The sequence below is a fragment of the Coregonus clupeaformis genome, chromosome 1 (genome assembly GCF_020615455.1).
Source record: "Coregonus clupeaformis isolate EN_2021a chromosome 1, ASM2061545v1, whole genome shotgun sequence".
NCBI classification, from domain to species: Eukaryota; Metazoa; Chordata; class Actinopteri; order Salmoniformes; family Salmonidae; genus Coregonus; species Coregonus clupeaformis.
In genome coordinates this window covers 87,946,627-87,961,627 of record NC_059192.1, presented here as the reverse complement: position 1 = coordinate 87,961,627, position 15,001 = coordinate 87,946,627, and the positions used below count along the sequence as shown (strand labels likewise).

The 15,001-nt window shown below is 46.5% G+C and overlaps 1 protein-coding gene across 1 annotated transcript in view; it reads right to left on the bottom strand.

Annotated features, from left to right (window-relative positions):
- LOC121578210 (integrin alpha-9-like) overlaps positions 1-15,001 on the bottom strand; it is a 224,420-nt gene that overhangs the window by 144,438 nt on the left and 64,981 nt on the right. The window contains exons 7-10 of the mRNA XM_041892414.1: positions 13,840-13,925; positions 13,469-13,531; positions 8,205-8,342; positions 7,289-7,394 (exon numbers count right to left, since the gene is read on the bottom strand). Of these exons, the coding sequence (XP_041748348.1) occupies positions 7,289-7,394; positions 8,205-8,342; positions 13,469-13,531; positions 13,840-13,925 (393 nt within the window). The remainder of the gene's footprint in view (positions 1-7,288; positions 7,395-8,204; positions 8,343-13,468; positions 13,532-13,839; positions 13,926-15,001) is intronic.

Genomic DNA, 15,001 nt, shown 5'->3' with positions numbered 1-15,001 from the left:
AAAAATATCCTCTGTGTACAACGTAAAACACCAAATAATGCATACAGAGGAGAATTAGGCCGATACCCGCTAATTATCAAAATCCGGAAAAGAGCTGTTCAATTCTATCAACACATTTAAAAGGAAGCGATTCCCAAACCTTCCATAACAAAACCATCACCTACAGAGAGATGAACTTGGAGAAGAGTCCCCTAAGTAAGCTGGTCCTTGGGCTCTGTTCACAAACACAAACAGACCCCACAGAGCCCCAGGACAGTAACACAATTAGACCCAACCAAATCATGAGAAAACAAAAAGATAATTACTTGACACATTGGAAAGAATTAACAAAAAAAACAGAGCAAACTAGAATGCTATTTGGCCCTAAACAGAGAGTACACAGTGGCAGAATACCTGACCACTGTGACTGACCCAAACTTAAGGAAAGCTTTGACTATGTACAGACTCAGTAAGCTGTCACAGTTTCGGCCGAGGCTGCTCCTCCTCCTTGTTCGGGCAGGCTTTGGCGGTCGTCGTCCCCGGAGTACTAGCTATCACCGTTTGATGTTTTCGATGTCTGTTTGGTTTTGTCTGATTGTGTACACCTGTTTCCTGTTTGGTTGATTATGTCTCCTATAAGTTTCTCGTTTGGTTAGTCTTGTGTTGTGTGTTATTGTCCGCCTGTCCGTAGGAGCTGAGAGGTTCTGCTCTGTTTATTTGTTTTGGTGTTTTTACGCACAGTTTGCGTAATCGCTCGCCTCTGTTTGTTCCGAGGCCCGTATTTTGTATTTTGTCACTTTATGACAAGTAAAGTCTGTTGGACTAAGCCTCTGTGTCCTGCGCCTGACTCCTACACCACATCCACATCAGCTCCTGACATAAGCATAGCCTTGCTATTGAGAAAGGCCGCCGTAGGCAGACTTGGCTCTCAAGAGAAGACAGGCTATGTGCACACTGCCCACAAAATGAGGTGGAATCTGAGCTGCACTTCCTAACCTCATGCCAAATGTATGACCATATTAGAGATACATATTTCCCTCAGATTACAGAGATCCACAAAGTATTCAAAAACATACCCAATTTTGATAAAGTACCTTATCTACTGGGTGAAAAACAACAGTGTGCCATCACAGCAGCGAGATTTGTGACCTGTTGCCACAAGAAAAGGGCAACCAGTGAAGAATAAACACCATTGTAAATACAACCCATATTTATGTTTATTTATTTTCCCATTTGTACTTTAACTATTTGCACATTGTTACAACACTATATATAGACATACAGTGAGGGAAACAAGTATTTGATCCCCTGCTGATTTTGTACGTTTGTCCACTGACAAAGACATGATCAGTCTATAATTTTTATGGTAGGTTTATTTGAACAGTGAGAGACAGAATAACAACAAAGACATCTAGAAAAACGCATGTCAAAAATGTTATAAATTGATTTGCATTTTAATGAGGGAAATAAGTATTTGACCCCTATGCAAAACATGACTTAGTACTTGGTGGCAAAACCCTTGTTGGCAATCACAGAGGTCAGACGTTTCTTGTAGTTGGCCACCAGGTTTGCACACATCTCAGGAGGGATTTTGTCCCACTCCTCTTTGCAGATCTTCTCCAAGTCATTAAGGTTTCGAGCCTGACGTTTGGCAACTCGAACCTTCAGCTCCCTCCACATATTTTCTATGGGATTAAGGTCTGGAGACTGGCTAGGCCACCCCAGGACCTTAATGTGCCTCTTCTTGCCCTGGCTGAGGGAAGGAGGTTCTCACCCAAGATTTGACGGTACATGGCCCCATCCATCGTCCCTTTGATGTGGTGAAGTTGTCCTGTCCCCTTAGCAGAAACCCCCCCCCAAAGCATAATGTTTCCACCTCCATGTTTGATGGTGGGGATGGTGTTCTTGGGGTCATAGGCAGCATTCCTCCTCCTCCAAACACGGTAAGTTGAGTTGATGCCAAAGAGCTCGATTTTGGTCTCATCTGACCACAACACTTTCACCCAGTTCTCCTCTGAATCATTCAGATGTTCATTGGCAAACTTCAGATGGCCCTGTATATGTGCTTTCTTGAGCAGGGGGACCTTGCGGGCGCTGCAGGATTTCAGTCCTTCACGGCGTAGTGTTACCAATTGTTTTCTTGGTGACTATGGTCCCAGCTGCCTTGAGATCATTGACAAGATCCCCCCGTGTAGTTCTGGGCTGATTCCTCACCGTTCTCATGATCATTGAAACTCCACAAGGTGAGATCTTGCATGGTGCTCCAGGCCGAGGGAGATTGACAGTTCTTTTGTGTTTCTTCCATTTGCGAATAATCGCACCAACTGTTGTCACCTTCTCACCAAGCTGCTTGGCGATGGTCTTGTAGCCCATTCCAGCCTTGTGTAGTCTACAATCTTGTCCCTGACATCCTTGGAGAGCTCTTTGGTCTTGGCCATGGTGGAGAGTTTGGAATCTGATTGATTGATTGCTTCTGTGGACAGGTGTCTTTTATACAGGTAACAAGATGAGATTAGGAGCACTCCCTTTAAGAGTGTGCTCCTAATCTCAGCTCGTTACCTGTATAAAAGACACCTGGGAGCCAGAAATCTTTCTGATTGAGAGGGGGTCAAATACTTATTTCCCTCATTAAAATGCAAATCAATTTATAACATTTTTGACATGCGTTTTTCTGGATTTTTTTGTTGTTATTCTGTCTCTCACTGTTCAAATAAACCTACCATTAAAATTATAGACTGATCATTTCTTTGTCAGTGGGCAAACGTACAAAATCAGCAGGGGATCAAATACTTTTTTCCCCTCACTGTAATATGACATTTGAAATGTCTGTATTCTTTTGGAACTTCTGAGTGTAATGTTTACTGTTAATATTTTTTGTTTACTATCTACTTCACTTGTTTTGGCAATGTTAACATACGTTTCCCATGCCAATAAAGCCCTTAAATTGAATTGCATTGAATTGAGAGAGAGAACGTTTCGTTTTTTGCTCTAGCTCTACACATCTGATTCAAATAATCAAAGCTTGATGATGAGTTGGTTATTTGAATCATCTGTGTAGGGCTAGGGCAAGAACCAAAACATGCACCCGGGGGGGAGGGGGGGCAGGACAGAGTTTGTGAAACCCTGTCTTAAAAGACAAGCATTGTCAGTGCCCATAAACCCCTGTATGAGACCTCTGTGAGAGTGGAAACAGAACCATAAAGCTGAAGGCAAAAGGTTCATACTTCGACTGCATCCCAAATGGCACCCTACTCCCTGCATAGTGCACAACTTTTGATCAGGGCCCATAGGGAAGGCTCTGGTCAAAAGTTGTGCACTACGTCCCCTTATCCTCCCTCGCAACAAAACCTGGAAAATGCCTTTTTAAAACAAAAACAGTTTTTCAGTGATGTTGTTATAGCATGCCTCAGCGAAAAGTGAATGTTTTAAAACTGAATCATATCATGGATAAGAAACTCTTCAAGGTTTATAATGTGGTTTAGCAACATGGTTTACTAAGTACCTCATCATATTAATTTTACATTGTCAAATGTGGGACGTTGAAAGCTGAAAGCAATTCTCACTTTAAACATCCTGAATGTAATTGTTGGGTGTAAAGTTATTGTTTGGCTTATCTTCCACTTTTCTAGTGAATTAGTCTTATCTAAAAAGCTGGAATCATATTGAACAATAGCTAGGTTTCCATCCAATTGGCTACAGATTTTGATGCGGAAATTCTCAAATCCGCATAAAAACAATATGCAAATTTTCCCACCAGATATGTTTCAAATTGTTGTGTTGCAGATAAAAGGCTGTGTGTGATGACGTAGTGCACATAAAATAACTTTTGCGGTTAAAATCCCATGTACCAAATAAAAAAATACAAGTTTAATGGGTTTCCGTCACATTTGTAACTCTACTAATGGTTTTGTCACAAAGAAATGATGCGTTATATAGTGAATGTGCCCACTCTGGTATTGGCACGTGTTCTAGCCAACAGCTCACAGATCCAGTGCAGGTATAGCCTACATGAGATTATTATGGACAAAAAGAGCGAGATTATTTTTATTTCTCAAACGGCAGCCAAACATCGATCCTCATGTCATCAGAATAACACATTCAATATTTATTGGAAAGGAGCATCAAGCTCATCACCTTACACTTTCACCACCCTGTGAAGTTCCTCATAACTTATTTCCTCTGTAGCCTAATAAACTGCATGCTTTCCTGAGTCGTAGTGGGAGGACCACACAACATGTCATCGCGTGGCTCCAAGTGTACTTCGATATGATGGTTATTATATCAATATTTGCGCATAAAAGCGTGTCCACAGCTATTTCTCGCATAATTAATTTTAATCGACACAAAAAAATCCCACCTTGTCTAGTGTATTTTGTTTTGTTGACATTTGGAAAGTTTACTGACAAATTTGCTGTTTCCATTTGGCCTGTCGTGCCTCCAGTCTAACAGTAGATTCCTCATCAGATAATGTGAGACCATGTTAATGCTCTCCAGTCTAACAGTAGATTCCTCATCAGATAATGTGAGACCGTGTTAATGGTTTCCAGAGGAAGGCCCTCAAAATTGTCAAAGACTCCAGCCACCCTAGTCATAGACTGTTCTCTCTGCTACCGCACGGCAAGCGGTACCGGAGCGCCAAGTCTAGGTCCAAAAGGCTTCTCAACAGCTTCTACCCCCAAGCCATAAGACTCCTGAACAGCTAATCATGGCTACCCAGACTATTTGCACTGCCCCCCCACCCCATCCTTTTTACGCTGCTGCTACTCTGTTAATTATTTATGCATAGTCACTTTAACTATACCCACATGTACATATTACCTCAACTACCTCAACTAGCCGGTGCCCCCGCACATTGACTCTGCACCGGTACCCCCCTGTATATATAGCCTCCCTACTGTTATTTTATTTTACTTCTGCTCTTTTTTTCTCAACACTTTTTTGTTGTTGTTTTATTTTACTTTTTTATTAAAAATAAATGCACTGTTGGTTAAGGGCTGTAAGTAAGCATTTCACTGTAATGTCTGCACCTGTTGTATTCGGCGCATGTGGCCAATAAAATTTGATCTGATTTGATTTGATCAGTAGATTCTTCATCAGATAATGTGAGACAGTGTTAATGGTCTCCTGTCTATCCAGTCCTTAACCCCATATCACTTCTCTGATTCTGAAAGGTGAATATAGGGTGGCAGGTAGCTTAGTGGTTAAGAGCGTTGTGCCAGTAACCGAAAGGTTGCTGGTTCTAATCCCCGAGCCGACTAGGTGAAAAATCTGTCGATGTGTCCTTGAGCAAGGCACTTAACCCTAATTGCTCCTGTAAGTCGCTCTGGATAAATGACTAAAATGTAAAATGTTTGGCACTACATAAGACTAGCCACTGTAACAGGCCCTACAGGCTAGATGGGAGCATGATGGCATTGGGCCCTACAGGCTAGATGGGATCATGATGGCATTGGGCCCTACAGGCTAGATAATAATAATAATAATATGCCATTTAGCAGACGCTTTTATCCAAAGCGACTTACAGTCATGCGTGCATACCTTTTTTTTTTGTGTGTACGTGTGGTCCCGGGGATCGAACCCACTACCTTGGTGTTACAAGCGCCGTGCTCTACCAGCTGAGCCCTACAGGCTAGATGGGATCATGATGGCATTGGGCCCTACAGCCCTACAGGCTAGATGGGATCATGATGGCATCAGGCCCTACAGCCCTACAGGCTAGATGGGATCATGATGGCATCAGGCCCTACAGCCTAGATGGGAGCATGATGGCATTGGGCCCTACAGCCCTACAGGCTAGATGGGATCATGATGGCATTGGGCCCTACAGCCCTACAGGCTAGATGGGATCATGATGGCATTGGGCCCTACAGCCCTACAGGCTAGATGGGATCATGATGGCATTGGGCCCTACAGCCCTACAGGCTAGATGGGATCATGATGGCATTGGGCCCTACAGCCCTACAGGCTAGATGGGATCATGATGGCATTGGGCCCTACAGCCCTACAGGCTAGATGGGATCATGATGGCATCAGGCCCTACAGCCCTACAGGCTAGATGGGATCATGATGGCATTGGGCCCTACAGCCCTACAGGCTAGATGGGATCATGATGGCATCAGGCCCTACAGCCCTACAGGCTAGATGGGATCATGATGGCATCAGGCCCTACAGCCCTACAGGCTAGATGGGATCATGATGGCATCAGGCCCTACAGCCTAGATGGGAGCATGATGGCATTGGCCCCTACAGCCTAGATAGGAGCTGTAGGGGCTAGATGGGATCATGATGGCATTGGGCCCTACAGCCCTACAGGCTAGATGGGATCATGATGGCATTGGGCCCTACAGCCCTACAGGCTGGATGGGATCATGATGGCATCAGGCCCTACAGCCTAGATAGGAGCATGATGGCATTGGCCCCTACAGCCTAGATAAGAGCATGATGGCATTGGCCCCTACAGCCTAGATAGGAGCATGATGGCATTGGCCCCTACAGCCTAGATAGGAGCATGATGGCATTGGCCCCTACAGCCCTACAGCCTAGATAGGAGCATGATGGCATTGGGCCCTACAGCCCTACAGCCTAGATAGGAGCATGATGGCATTGGGCCCTACAGCCTAGATAGGAGCATGATGGCATTGGCCCCTACAGCCCTACAGCCTAGATAGGAGCATGATGGCATTGGGCACCTCAGAGCTCCAGACACAGAGCTGCTGCTGCCAGGTGGCTGGTCTTTAGACACTACAGGAAAAACACATCAGGTGATATCACATTCTATCAAACCAAGAGAGATGAATGAAAGCAGAAAAATTGCCTCCAGTCTTCCTGTAGCGTTCTATTGTGAAACACACGCCAAGAAAAGTCTTCTTTAGACAACTCCAGTGAGTGCCAGGAACAATATGCTGTCTGTGTGTGTGTAAGCTATATCTGGGTGTGTGTGTGCATACACATGAGTAAAAGAGGGTTATGCTTTCTGAAGATCCCCCTCTCCATAAGATAATCGAAACAGAATGTCTCTGAGAGAAAAGCTTTTGGGCTTTTCTAGCATAGGTATTACGACCAGCCTACATTTGCTTACGTCACAATGTTTAATATTGTGGAACAAAAACTGTATGACTAAGCTATATCACATTCCATAAACATTGTAGACTAGACCACCTCTCATGAAAATAATTGAATATTCATGAAAGTGTTTCATTGAGAATTTTGGTATTTGTACAACAACAGTGGCGGTTTGAGGAGTGGACACATTTTCATAAGCATACATTCTATACTTGACAACACAGTGAGTTAGTTGAGAGACACTTACCTTGGTATCCATCGTCATCGATGTCTCCGATTGCAGTGATGCACTCTCCAAAGTGTGCACTGTAGGCATCATCTCCATTTAAGAGTCCAGCCTCCTCCATCACCCCCTGCAATTAGAGTCAAACAGGGGAATGGTTATGACGTGACACAACCTATTACTGGGGAACGGTTATTACGTGACACAACCCATAACTTTAAAGGGGAACAGTTATGATGTGACACAACCCTTTACTTTAAAGGGCAATGGTTATAACTGACTACTAACTGAAATACATCCAGCTTTCTCCTATAACATTTGAGGAACTTTCTGTATCGGCTATAGATATAGTTATTTAACTTTCACTAAAAACTCAAATAACCAAACTCACCGTAAGAACCTCCAAGACTAGCTAGTTTTAATATCCTAATGATAACTCACCGTAAGAACCTCCAAGACCAGCTAATTATAACATCCTAATGATAACTCACCGTAAGAACCTCCAAGACTAGCTAGTTATAACATCCTAATGATAACTCACAAATAGAACAGGACCAAACACAGACAAAGTTAAACAATCCCCACTTTTAAAGCAAATAGTTTTCTTCAAGTTAATAACATTTTGTTAACCAGCTGGTCTGACATGGACAGATGAACAATCTATGGAGGTCATATAAACTCTTGCTACACGCTATAGGCAGCCATGTTTACATACGGAGGGCCAGACAGGTTGACTGGAGGTCTAGAATATACTGTACATTGCACATTTCTCATGTTTTTCAGAAATCCCATTTACAGAATTCCTAGTTGTAAGAATCCCTCCCTGTTCATTCCCTTCCGAATATCCTACAACTTCTGAACAACATGGGCCCTTTCAGAAAGTTCATAACATTTTACAACCCTTTTCCCATCCAACCCAGATCTCACTCTTCCCACTCACGTTGCCCTTGCTGAGGTAGACAGAGACCTGTCCCTCGTCCCGTAGTGTGCTGTGCATGGGCGCTCCAACCAGCAGGTCCGACAGGCCGTCCAGGTTCAGATCAACTCCACACAATGAGGAGCCAAAGTAAGAGCCCATCTGGAAAATAACCAAGCACAGCCACAAAGCCACACAGACAGACAGCATTGGGTCAGACATTACATTTACATTTACATAGACATCACATCAGTGAAAATACATGACTTTGTACTCATCTTTTCTATAATGTATAAAGTTATAGACGGACGCAGCACTGGTTAGTGGTTACTTAGACAGACCCAGCACTGGTCAGATCACAGAGTCAAGGACAGCTTTTCAATGTAAAATGATTATTGGTGTTGATCTAGTACAATGGTTTATCTGCCATGTATGTATATTTATTGTCTAATTTATTAGCCACAACTGAAGTTCCCTCTGGGAAAAATATTCCCTCTGCTCTATTCATTGCCAAGGAGGTCTGCTTTTCCCCATGCCCTCAAGGAGGTCTGCTATTCCCCAGGCCCTCAAGGAGGTCTGCTTTTCCCCATGCCCTCAAGGAGGTCTGCTTTTCCCCAGGCCCTCAAGGACGTCTGCATTTCCCCAGGCCCTCAAGGAGGTCTGCTTTTCCCCTTCAAGGAGGTCTGCTTTTTCCCAGGCCCTCAAGGAGATCTGCTTTTCCCCATGCCCTCAAGGAGGTCTGCTTTTCCCAAGGCCCCCAAGGAGGTCTGTTTTCCCCCAGGCCCCCAAGGAGGTCTGCTTTTCCCCAGGCCCTCAAATATGTCTGCTTTTCCCCAGGCCCTCAAGGAGGACTGCTTTTCCCAAGTCCCTCAAGGAGCTCTGCTTTTCACCAGGCCCTCAAGGAGCTCTGCTTTTCCCCAGGCCCTCAAGGAGGTCTGCTTTTCCCCAGGCCCTCAAGGAGGTCTGCTTTTCCCCAGGCCCTCAAGGTCGTCTGCTTTTCGCCATGCCCTCAAGAAGCTCTGCTTTTCCCCATGCCCTCAAGGAGGTCTGCTTTTCCCCAGGCCCTCAAGGAGGTCTGCTTTTCCCCAGGCCCTCAAGGAGGTCTGCTTTTCCCCAGGCCCTCAAGGTCGTCTGCTTTTCCCCATGCCCTCAAGGAGCTCTGCTTTTCCCCAGTCCCTCAAGGAGCTCTGCTTTTCACCAGGCCCTCAAGGAGCTCTGCTTTTCCCCAGGCCCTCGAGGAGGTCAGCTTTTCCCCAGGTCCTCAAGGAGGTCTGCTTTTCCCCAGGCCCTCAAGGAGGTCTGCTTTTCCCCAGGCCCTCAAGGAGCTCTGCTTTTCCCCATGCCCTCAAGGAGGTCTGCTTTTCCCCAGGCCCTCAAGGAGGTCTGCTTTTCCCCAGGCCCTCAAGGAGGTCTGCTTTTCCCCAGGCCTTCAAGGTCGTCTGCTTTTCCCCATGCCCTCAAGGAGGTCTGCTTTTCCCCAGTCCCTCAAGGAGCTCTGCTTTTCACCAGGCCCTCAAGGAGCTCTGCTTTTCCCCAGGCCCTCAAGGAGGTCTGCTTCTCCCCAGGCCCTCAAGGAGGTCTGCTTTTCCCCAGGCCCTCAAGGTCGTCTGCTTTTCCCCATGCCCTCAAGGAGGTCTGCTTTTCCCCAGGCCCTCAAGGAGCTCTGCTTTTCCCCAGGCCCTCAAGGAGGTCTGCTTTTCCCCTCAAGGAGGTCTGCTTTTCCCCAGGCCCTCAAGGTCGTCTGCTTTTCCCCATGCCCTCAAGGAGGTCTGCTTTTCCCCAGGCCCTCAAGGAGCTCTGCTTTTCCCCATGCCCTCAAGGAGGTCTGCTTTTCCCCAGGCCCTCAAGGAGGTCTGCTTTTCCCCAGGCCTTCAAGGAGGTCTGCTTTTCCCCAGGCCCTCAAGGAGATCTGCTTTTCTCCAGGCCTTCAAGGAGGTCTGCTTTTCCCCATGCCATCAAGGAGATCTGCTTTTCCCCATGCCCTCAATGAGGTCTCCTTTTCCCCAGGCCCCCAAGGAGGTCTGTTTTTCCCCAGGCCCACAAGGAGGTCTGCTTTTCCCCTCAAATATGTCTGCTTTTCCCCAGGCCCTCAAGGACGTCTGCATTTACCCAGGCCCTCAAGGAGGTCTGCTTTTCCCCTTCAAGGAGGTCTGCTTTTCCCCCTCAAGGATATCTGCTTTTCCCCATGCCCTCAAGGAGGTCTGCTTTTCCCAAGGCCCCCAAGGAGGTCTTTTTTTCCCCAGGCCCCCAAGGAGATCTGCTTTTTCCCCATGCCCTCAAGGAGGTCTGCTTTTCCCAAGGCCCCCAAGGAGGTCTGTTTTTCCCAAGGCCCCCAAGGAGGTCTGTTTTTCCACAGGCCCACAAGGAGGTCTGTTTTTCCCCAGGCCCTCAAGGAGCTCTGCTTTTCCCCAGGCCCTCAAGGAGGTCTGCTTTTCCCCAGGCCCTCAATGAGATCTGCTTTTCCCCATGCCCTCAAGGAGGTCTGCTTTTCCCCAGGCCCCCAAGGAGGTCTGCTTTTCCCCAGGCCCACAAGGAGGTCTGCTTTTCCCCTCAAATGTCTGCTTTTCCCCAGGCCCACAAGGAGGTCTGATTTTCCCCAGTCCCTCAAGGAGGTCTGCTTTTCCCCATGCCCTCAAGGAGGTCTGCTTTTCCCCAGGCCTTCAAGGAGGTCTGCTTTTCCCCAGGCCCTCAAGGAGATCTAATTTTCCCCAGGCCTTCAAGGAGGTCTGCTTTTCCCCATGCCCTCAAGGAGGTCTGCTTTTCCCAAGGCCCCCAAGTAGGTCTGTTTTTTCCAAGGCCCCCAAGGAGGTCTGTTTTTCCCCAGGCCCCCAAGAAGGTCTGCTTTTCCCCAGGCCCTCAAGGAGCTCTGCTTTTCCCCAGGCCCTCAAGGAGGTCTGCTTTTCCCCAGGCCCTCAAGGTCGTCTGCTTTTCCCCAGGCCCTCAAGGTCGTCTGCTTTTCCCCATGCCCTAGAGGAGGTCTGTTTTTCCCCAGGCCCTCAAGAAGCTCTGCTTTTCCCCATGCCCTCAAGGAGGTCTGCTTTTCCCCATGCCTTCAAGGAGGTCTGCCTTTCCCCATGCCCTCAAGGAGGTCTGTTTTTCCCCATGCCTTCAGGGACCTCTGCTTTTCTGCTTTTCCACCTCAAGGAGGTCTGCTTTTCCCGAGGCCCTCAAGGAGGTCTGCTTTTCCCCAGGCCCTCAAGGAGGTCTGCTTTTCCCCAGGCCCTCAAGGAGGTCTGCTTTTCCCCAGGCCCTCAAGGAGGTCTGCTTTTCCCCAGGCCCTCAAGGAGGTCTGCTTTTTCCCAGGCCCTGAAGATAGACATGCACTTCCTTTTATTTTCATCATCCCCTCCACAATCTGACTGGATTTATTTTCCCTTTCATATCTAGACCAATATTAATATAATATTTACAAAACGTATGGTCTGTATCTAACAAGATGTACTTGTTATTTACACCTAAATCCATGTGAATTGCCCTCCCTAACTGTCTGGTTTCTGGCCAGACTACGGATGTGTCACAAATGGTATGTATTTCCCTATATAGTGTACTACTTTTGACCAAAGCCCATGGGGTGCTATTTGGAATGCAGCCTAGAGCCTCCTTCCCTCGCACTAGCTAACCACTGCTGCTCTCAAAAACACTACATTGACAGCATAAACAGCGTGGCGCTCCTGAGAAAACAAAGAACTAGCCACATGTCATGCTTCCTCTACACCAGCTATGAACAAGCAGCCTGACATGCTTCCTCTACACCAGCTATGAACTAGCAGCCTGCCATGCTTCCTCTACACCAGCTATGAACTAGCAGCCTGCCATGCTTCCTCTACACCAGCTATGAACAAGCAGCCTGCCATGCTTCCTCTACACCAGCTATGAACAAGCAGCCTGCCATGCTTCCTCTACACCAGCTATGAACAAGCAGCCTGCAATGCTTCCTCTACACCAGCTATGAACAAGCAGCCTGCCATGCTTCCTCTACACCAGCTATGAACAAGCAGCCTGCCATGCTTCCTCTACACCAGCTATGAACAAGCAGCCTGCAATGCTTCCTCTACACCAGCTATGAACAAGCAGCCTGCCATGCTTCCTCTACACCAGCTATGAACAAGCAGCCTGCCATGCTTCCTCTACACCAGCTATGTTTACTCTACAACACATGGGGCATGGTTTCCCAGACCCAGATTAACTTTAGAGACTCTCTATCAAGCATGCTTTTTAGAACAGGACAAGGAATGTGTCCATTATCACTCTAGCGAAGGCCTATGTTATTTCTGATAACAAAGAATGACAACAGATTCTAGAAGTGAATGGTGGTTCTTTGTAGCTCAGTTCGCAGAGCATAGATTCCCGGGACAACCCATACGTAAAATTTATGCACTCATGACTAAGTCACTTTGGATAAAAGCGTCTGCTAAATGGCATATATTAAGAGTGATTACTACCGACACACTGGTAAATAAACAACAATATTTCCCCTTCTGATAACCATGTGGCGAATCGCATCTCTGCATGTCTGGCAGACATATCAGTGTGGATTTCGGATCACCACCTCAAGAAGAACCTCGGCAAGACGGAGCTGCTCTTCCTCCCGGGGAAGGACTGCCCGCACCATGATCTCACCATCACGGTTGACAACTCCATTGTGTCCTCCTTCCAGAGTGCAAAGAACCTTAGAATGACTCTGGACAACACCCTGTCGTTCTCCGCTAACATCAAAACGGTGACCCGATCCTGCAGGTTCATGCTCTACAACATTCGCAGAGTACGACCCTACCTTCCAGTTAAGGCTCGCATCTACTACAAGACCATGGTGCTTGCCTACGGAGCTGTGAGGGGAACGGCACCTCCTTACCTTCAGGCTCTGATCAGACCCTACACACAAACGAAGGCACTACGTTCATCCACCTCTGGCCTGCTAGCCCCCCTACCTCTACGGAAGCACAGTTCCCGCTCAGCCCAGTCAAAGCTATTCGCTGCTCTGGCACCCCAATGGTGGAACAAGCTCCCCCACGATGCCAGGACAGCGGAGTCACTGACCACCTTCCGGATACACTTGAAACCCTACCTCTTTAAGGAATACCTGGAATAGTATAAAAGTATTCCTTCCACCCCCCCCCCCCCCCACCCCCCACCCCCCTCCATAAAAAAATTAAAAGTGGTTGTCCCACTGGCTATCATAAGTTGAATGCACCAATTTGTAAGTCGCTCTGGATAAGAACGTCTGCTAAATGACGTAAATGTAATGGTTAAACAACATAGTAGCTAACTGTGGACCTTCAAACACATACCATTTTCCCTGAGGCCTGAAAGATCTTCACCAAAGACACACCATCGATTCTAAAAATGTAAACCTGGAGGGAGATGAGTAAGCAATGTTAAAATACTGGTATGTTACAGGTACTCAGTACAGGTGTGCGTTACAGGTACTCAGCACAGGTATGTACGTTACAGGTACTCAGTACAGGTATGTACGTTACAGGTACTCATAACAGGTATGCACGTTACAGGTACTCAGTACAGGTATGCACGTTACAGGTACTCAGTACAGGTATGTATGTCACAGGTACTCAGTACAGGTATGTATGTTACAGGTACTTAGTACAGGTATGTACCGTACCAATGCAATAACAAAACAAAGTTATAACATTCCAGTACATACTTTCCCCTCTCCACCGTGTTGTGGAGCTCCTGCAGCCACATCTATGACATTAGGAGAGGAGAAGTGTCCAGCAGTCACAGCATAGCCTGTAAAGTGTTGGTCAAACCGATAGTTAGAGTTGGTCAAACAGACATTTAGAGTCGGTCAAACAGACAGTTAGAGTTGGTCAAACAGACAGTTAGAGTTGGTCAAACAGACAGTTAGAGTTGGTCAAACAGACAGTTAGAGTCGGTCAAACAGACAGTTAGAGATGGTCAAACAGACAGTTAGAGTCGGTCAAACAGACAGTTAGAGTTGGTCAAACAGACAGTTAGAGTCGGTCAAACAGACAGTTAGATTTGGTCAAACAGACAGTTAGATTTGGTCAAACAGACAGTTAGAGTCGGTCAAACAGACAGTTAGATTTGGTCAAACAGACAGTTAGATTTGGTCAAACAGACAGTTAGAGTCGGTCAAACAGACAGTTAGAGTCGGTCAAACAGACAGTTAGAGTTGGTCAAACAGACAGTTAGAGTTGGTCAAACCGACAGTTAGAGTTGGTCAAACCGACAGTTAGATTTGGTCAAACAGACAGTTAGAGATGGTCAAACCGACAGTTAGAGTTGGTCAAACCGACAGTTAGAGATGGTCAAACAGACAGTTAGAGTTGGTCAAACAGACAGTTAGAGTTGGTTAAACCGACAGTTAGAGTTGGTCAAACAGACATAGTTGGTCAAACCGACAGTTAGAGTTGGTCAAACAGACAGAGTTGGTCAAACCGACAGTTAGAGTTGTTGAAACCGATAGTTAGAGTTGATCAAACCGACAGTTAGTGGTTGGTCAAACAGACCGTTAAGTGTCGGTCAAACAGACAGTTAGAATCGATCAAACCGACAGTTAGAGTTGGTCAAACCGACAGTTAGAGTTGGTCAAACCGACAGTTAGAGTTGGTCAAACCGATAGTTAGAGTTGTTCAAACCGACAGTTAGAGTTGTTCAAACCGACAGTTAGAGTTGGTAAAACTGATAGTTAGAGTTGATCAAACAGACAGTTAGAGTCGGTCAAACCGACAGTTAGAGTTGGTCAAACCGATAGATAAAGTTGATCAAACAAACAGAGTCGGTCAGACAGACAGTTAGAGTTGGTCAAACAGACAGAGTTGGTCAGACAGTTAGATTTGGTC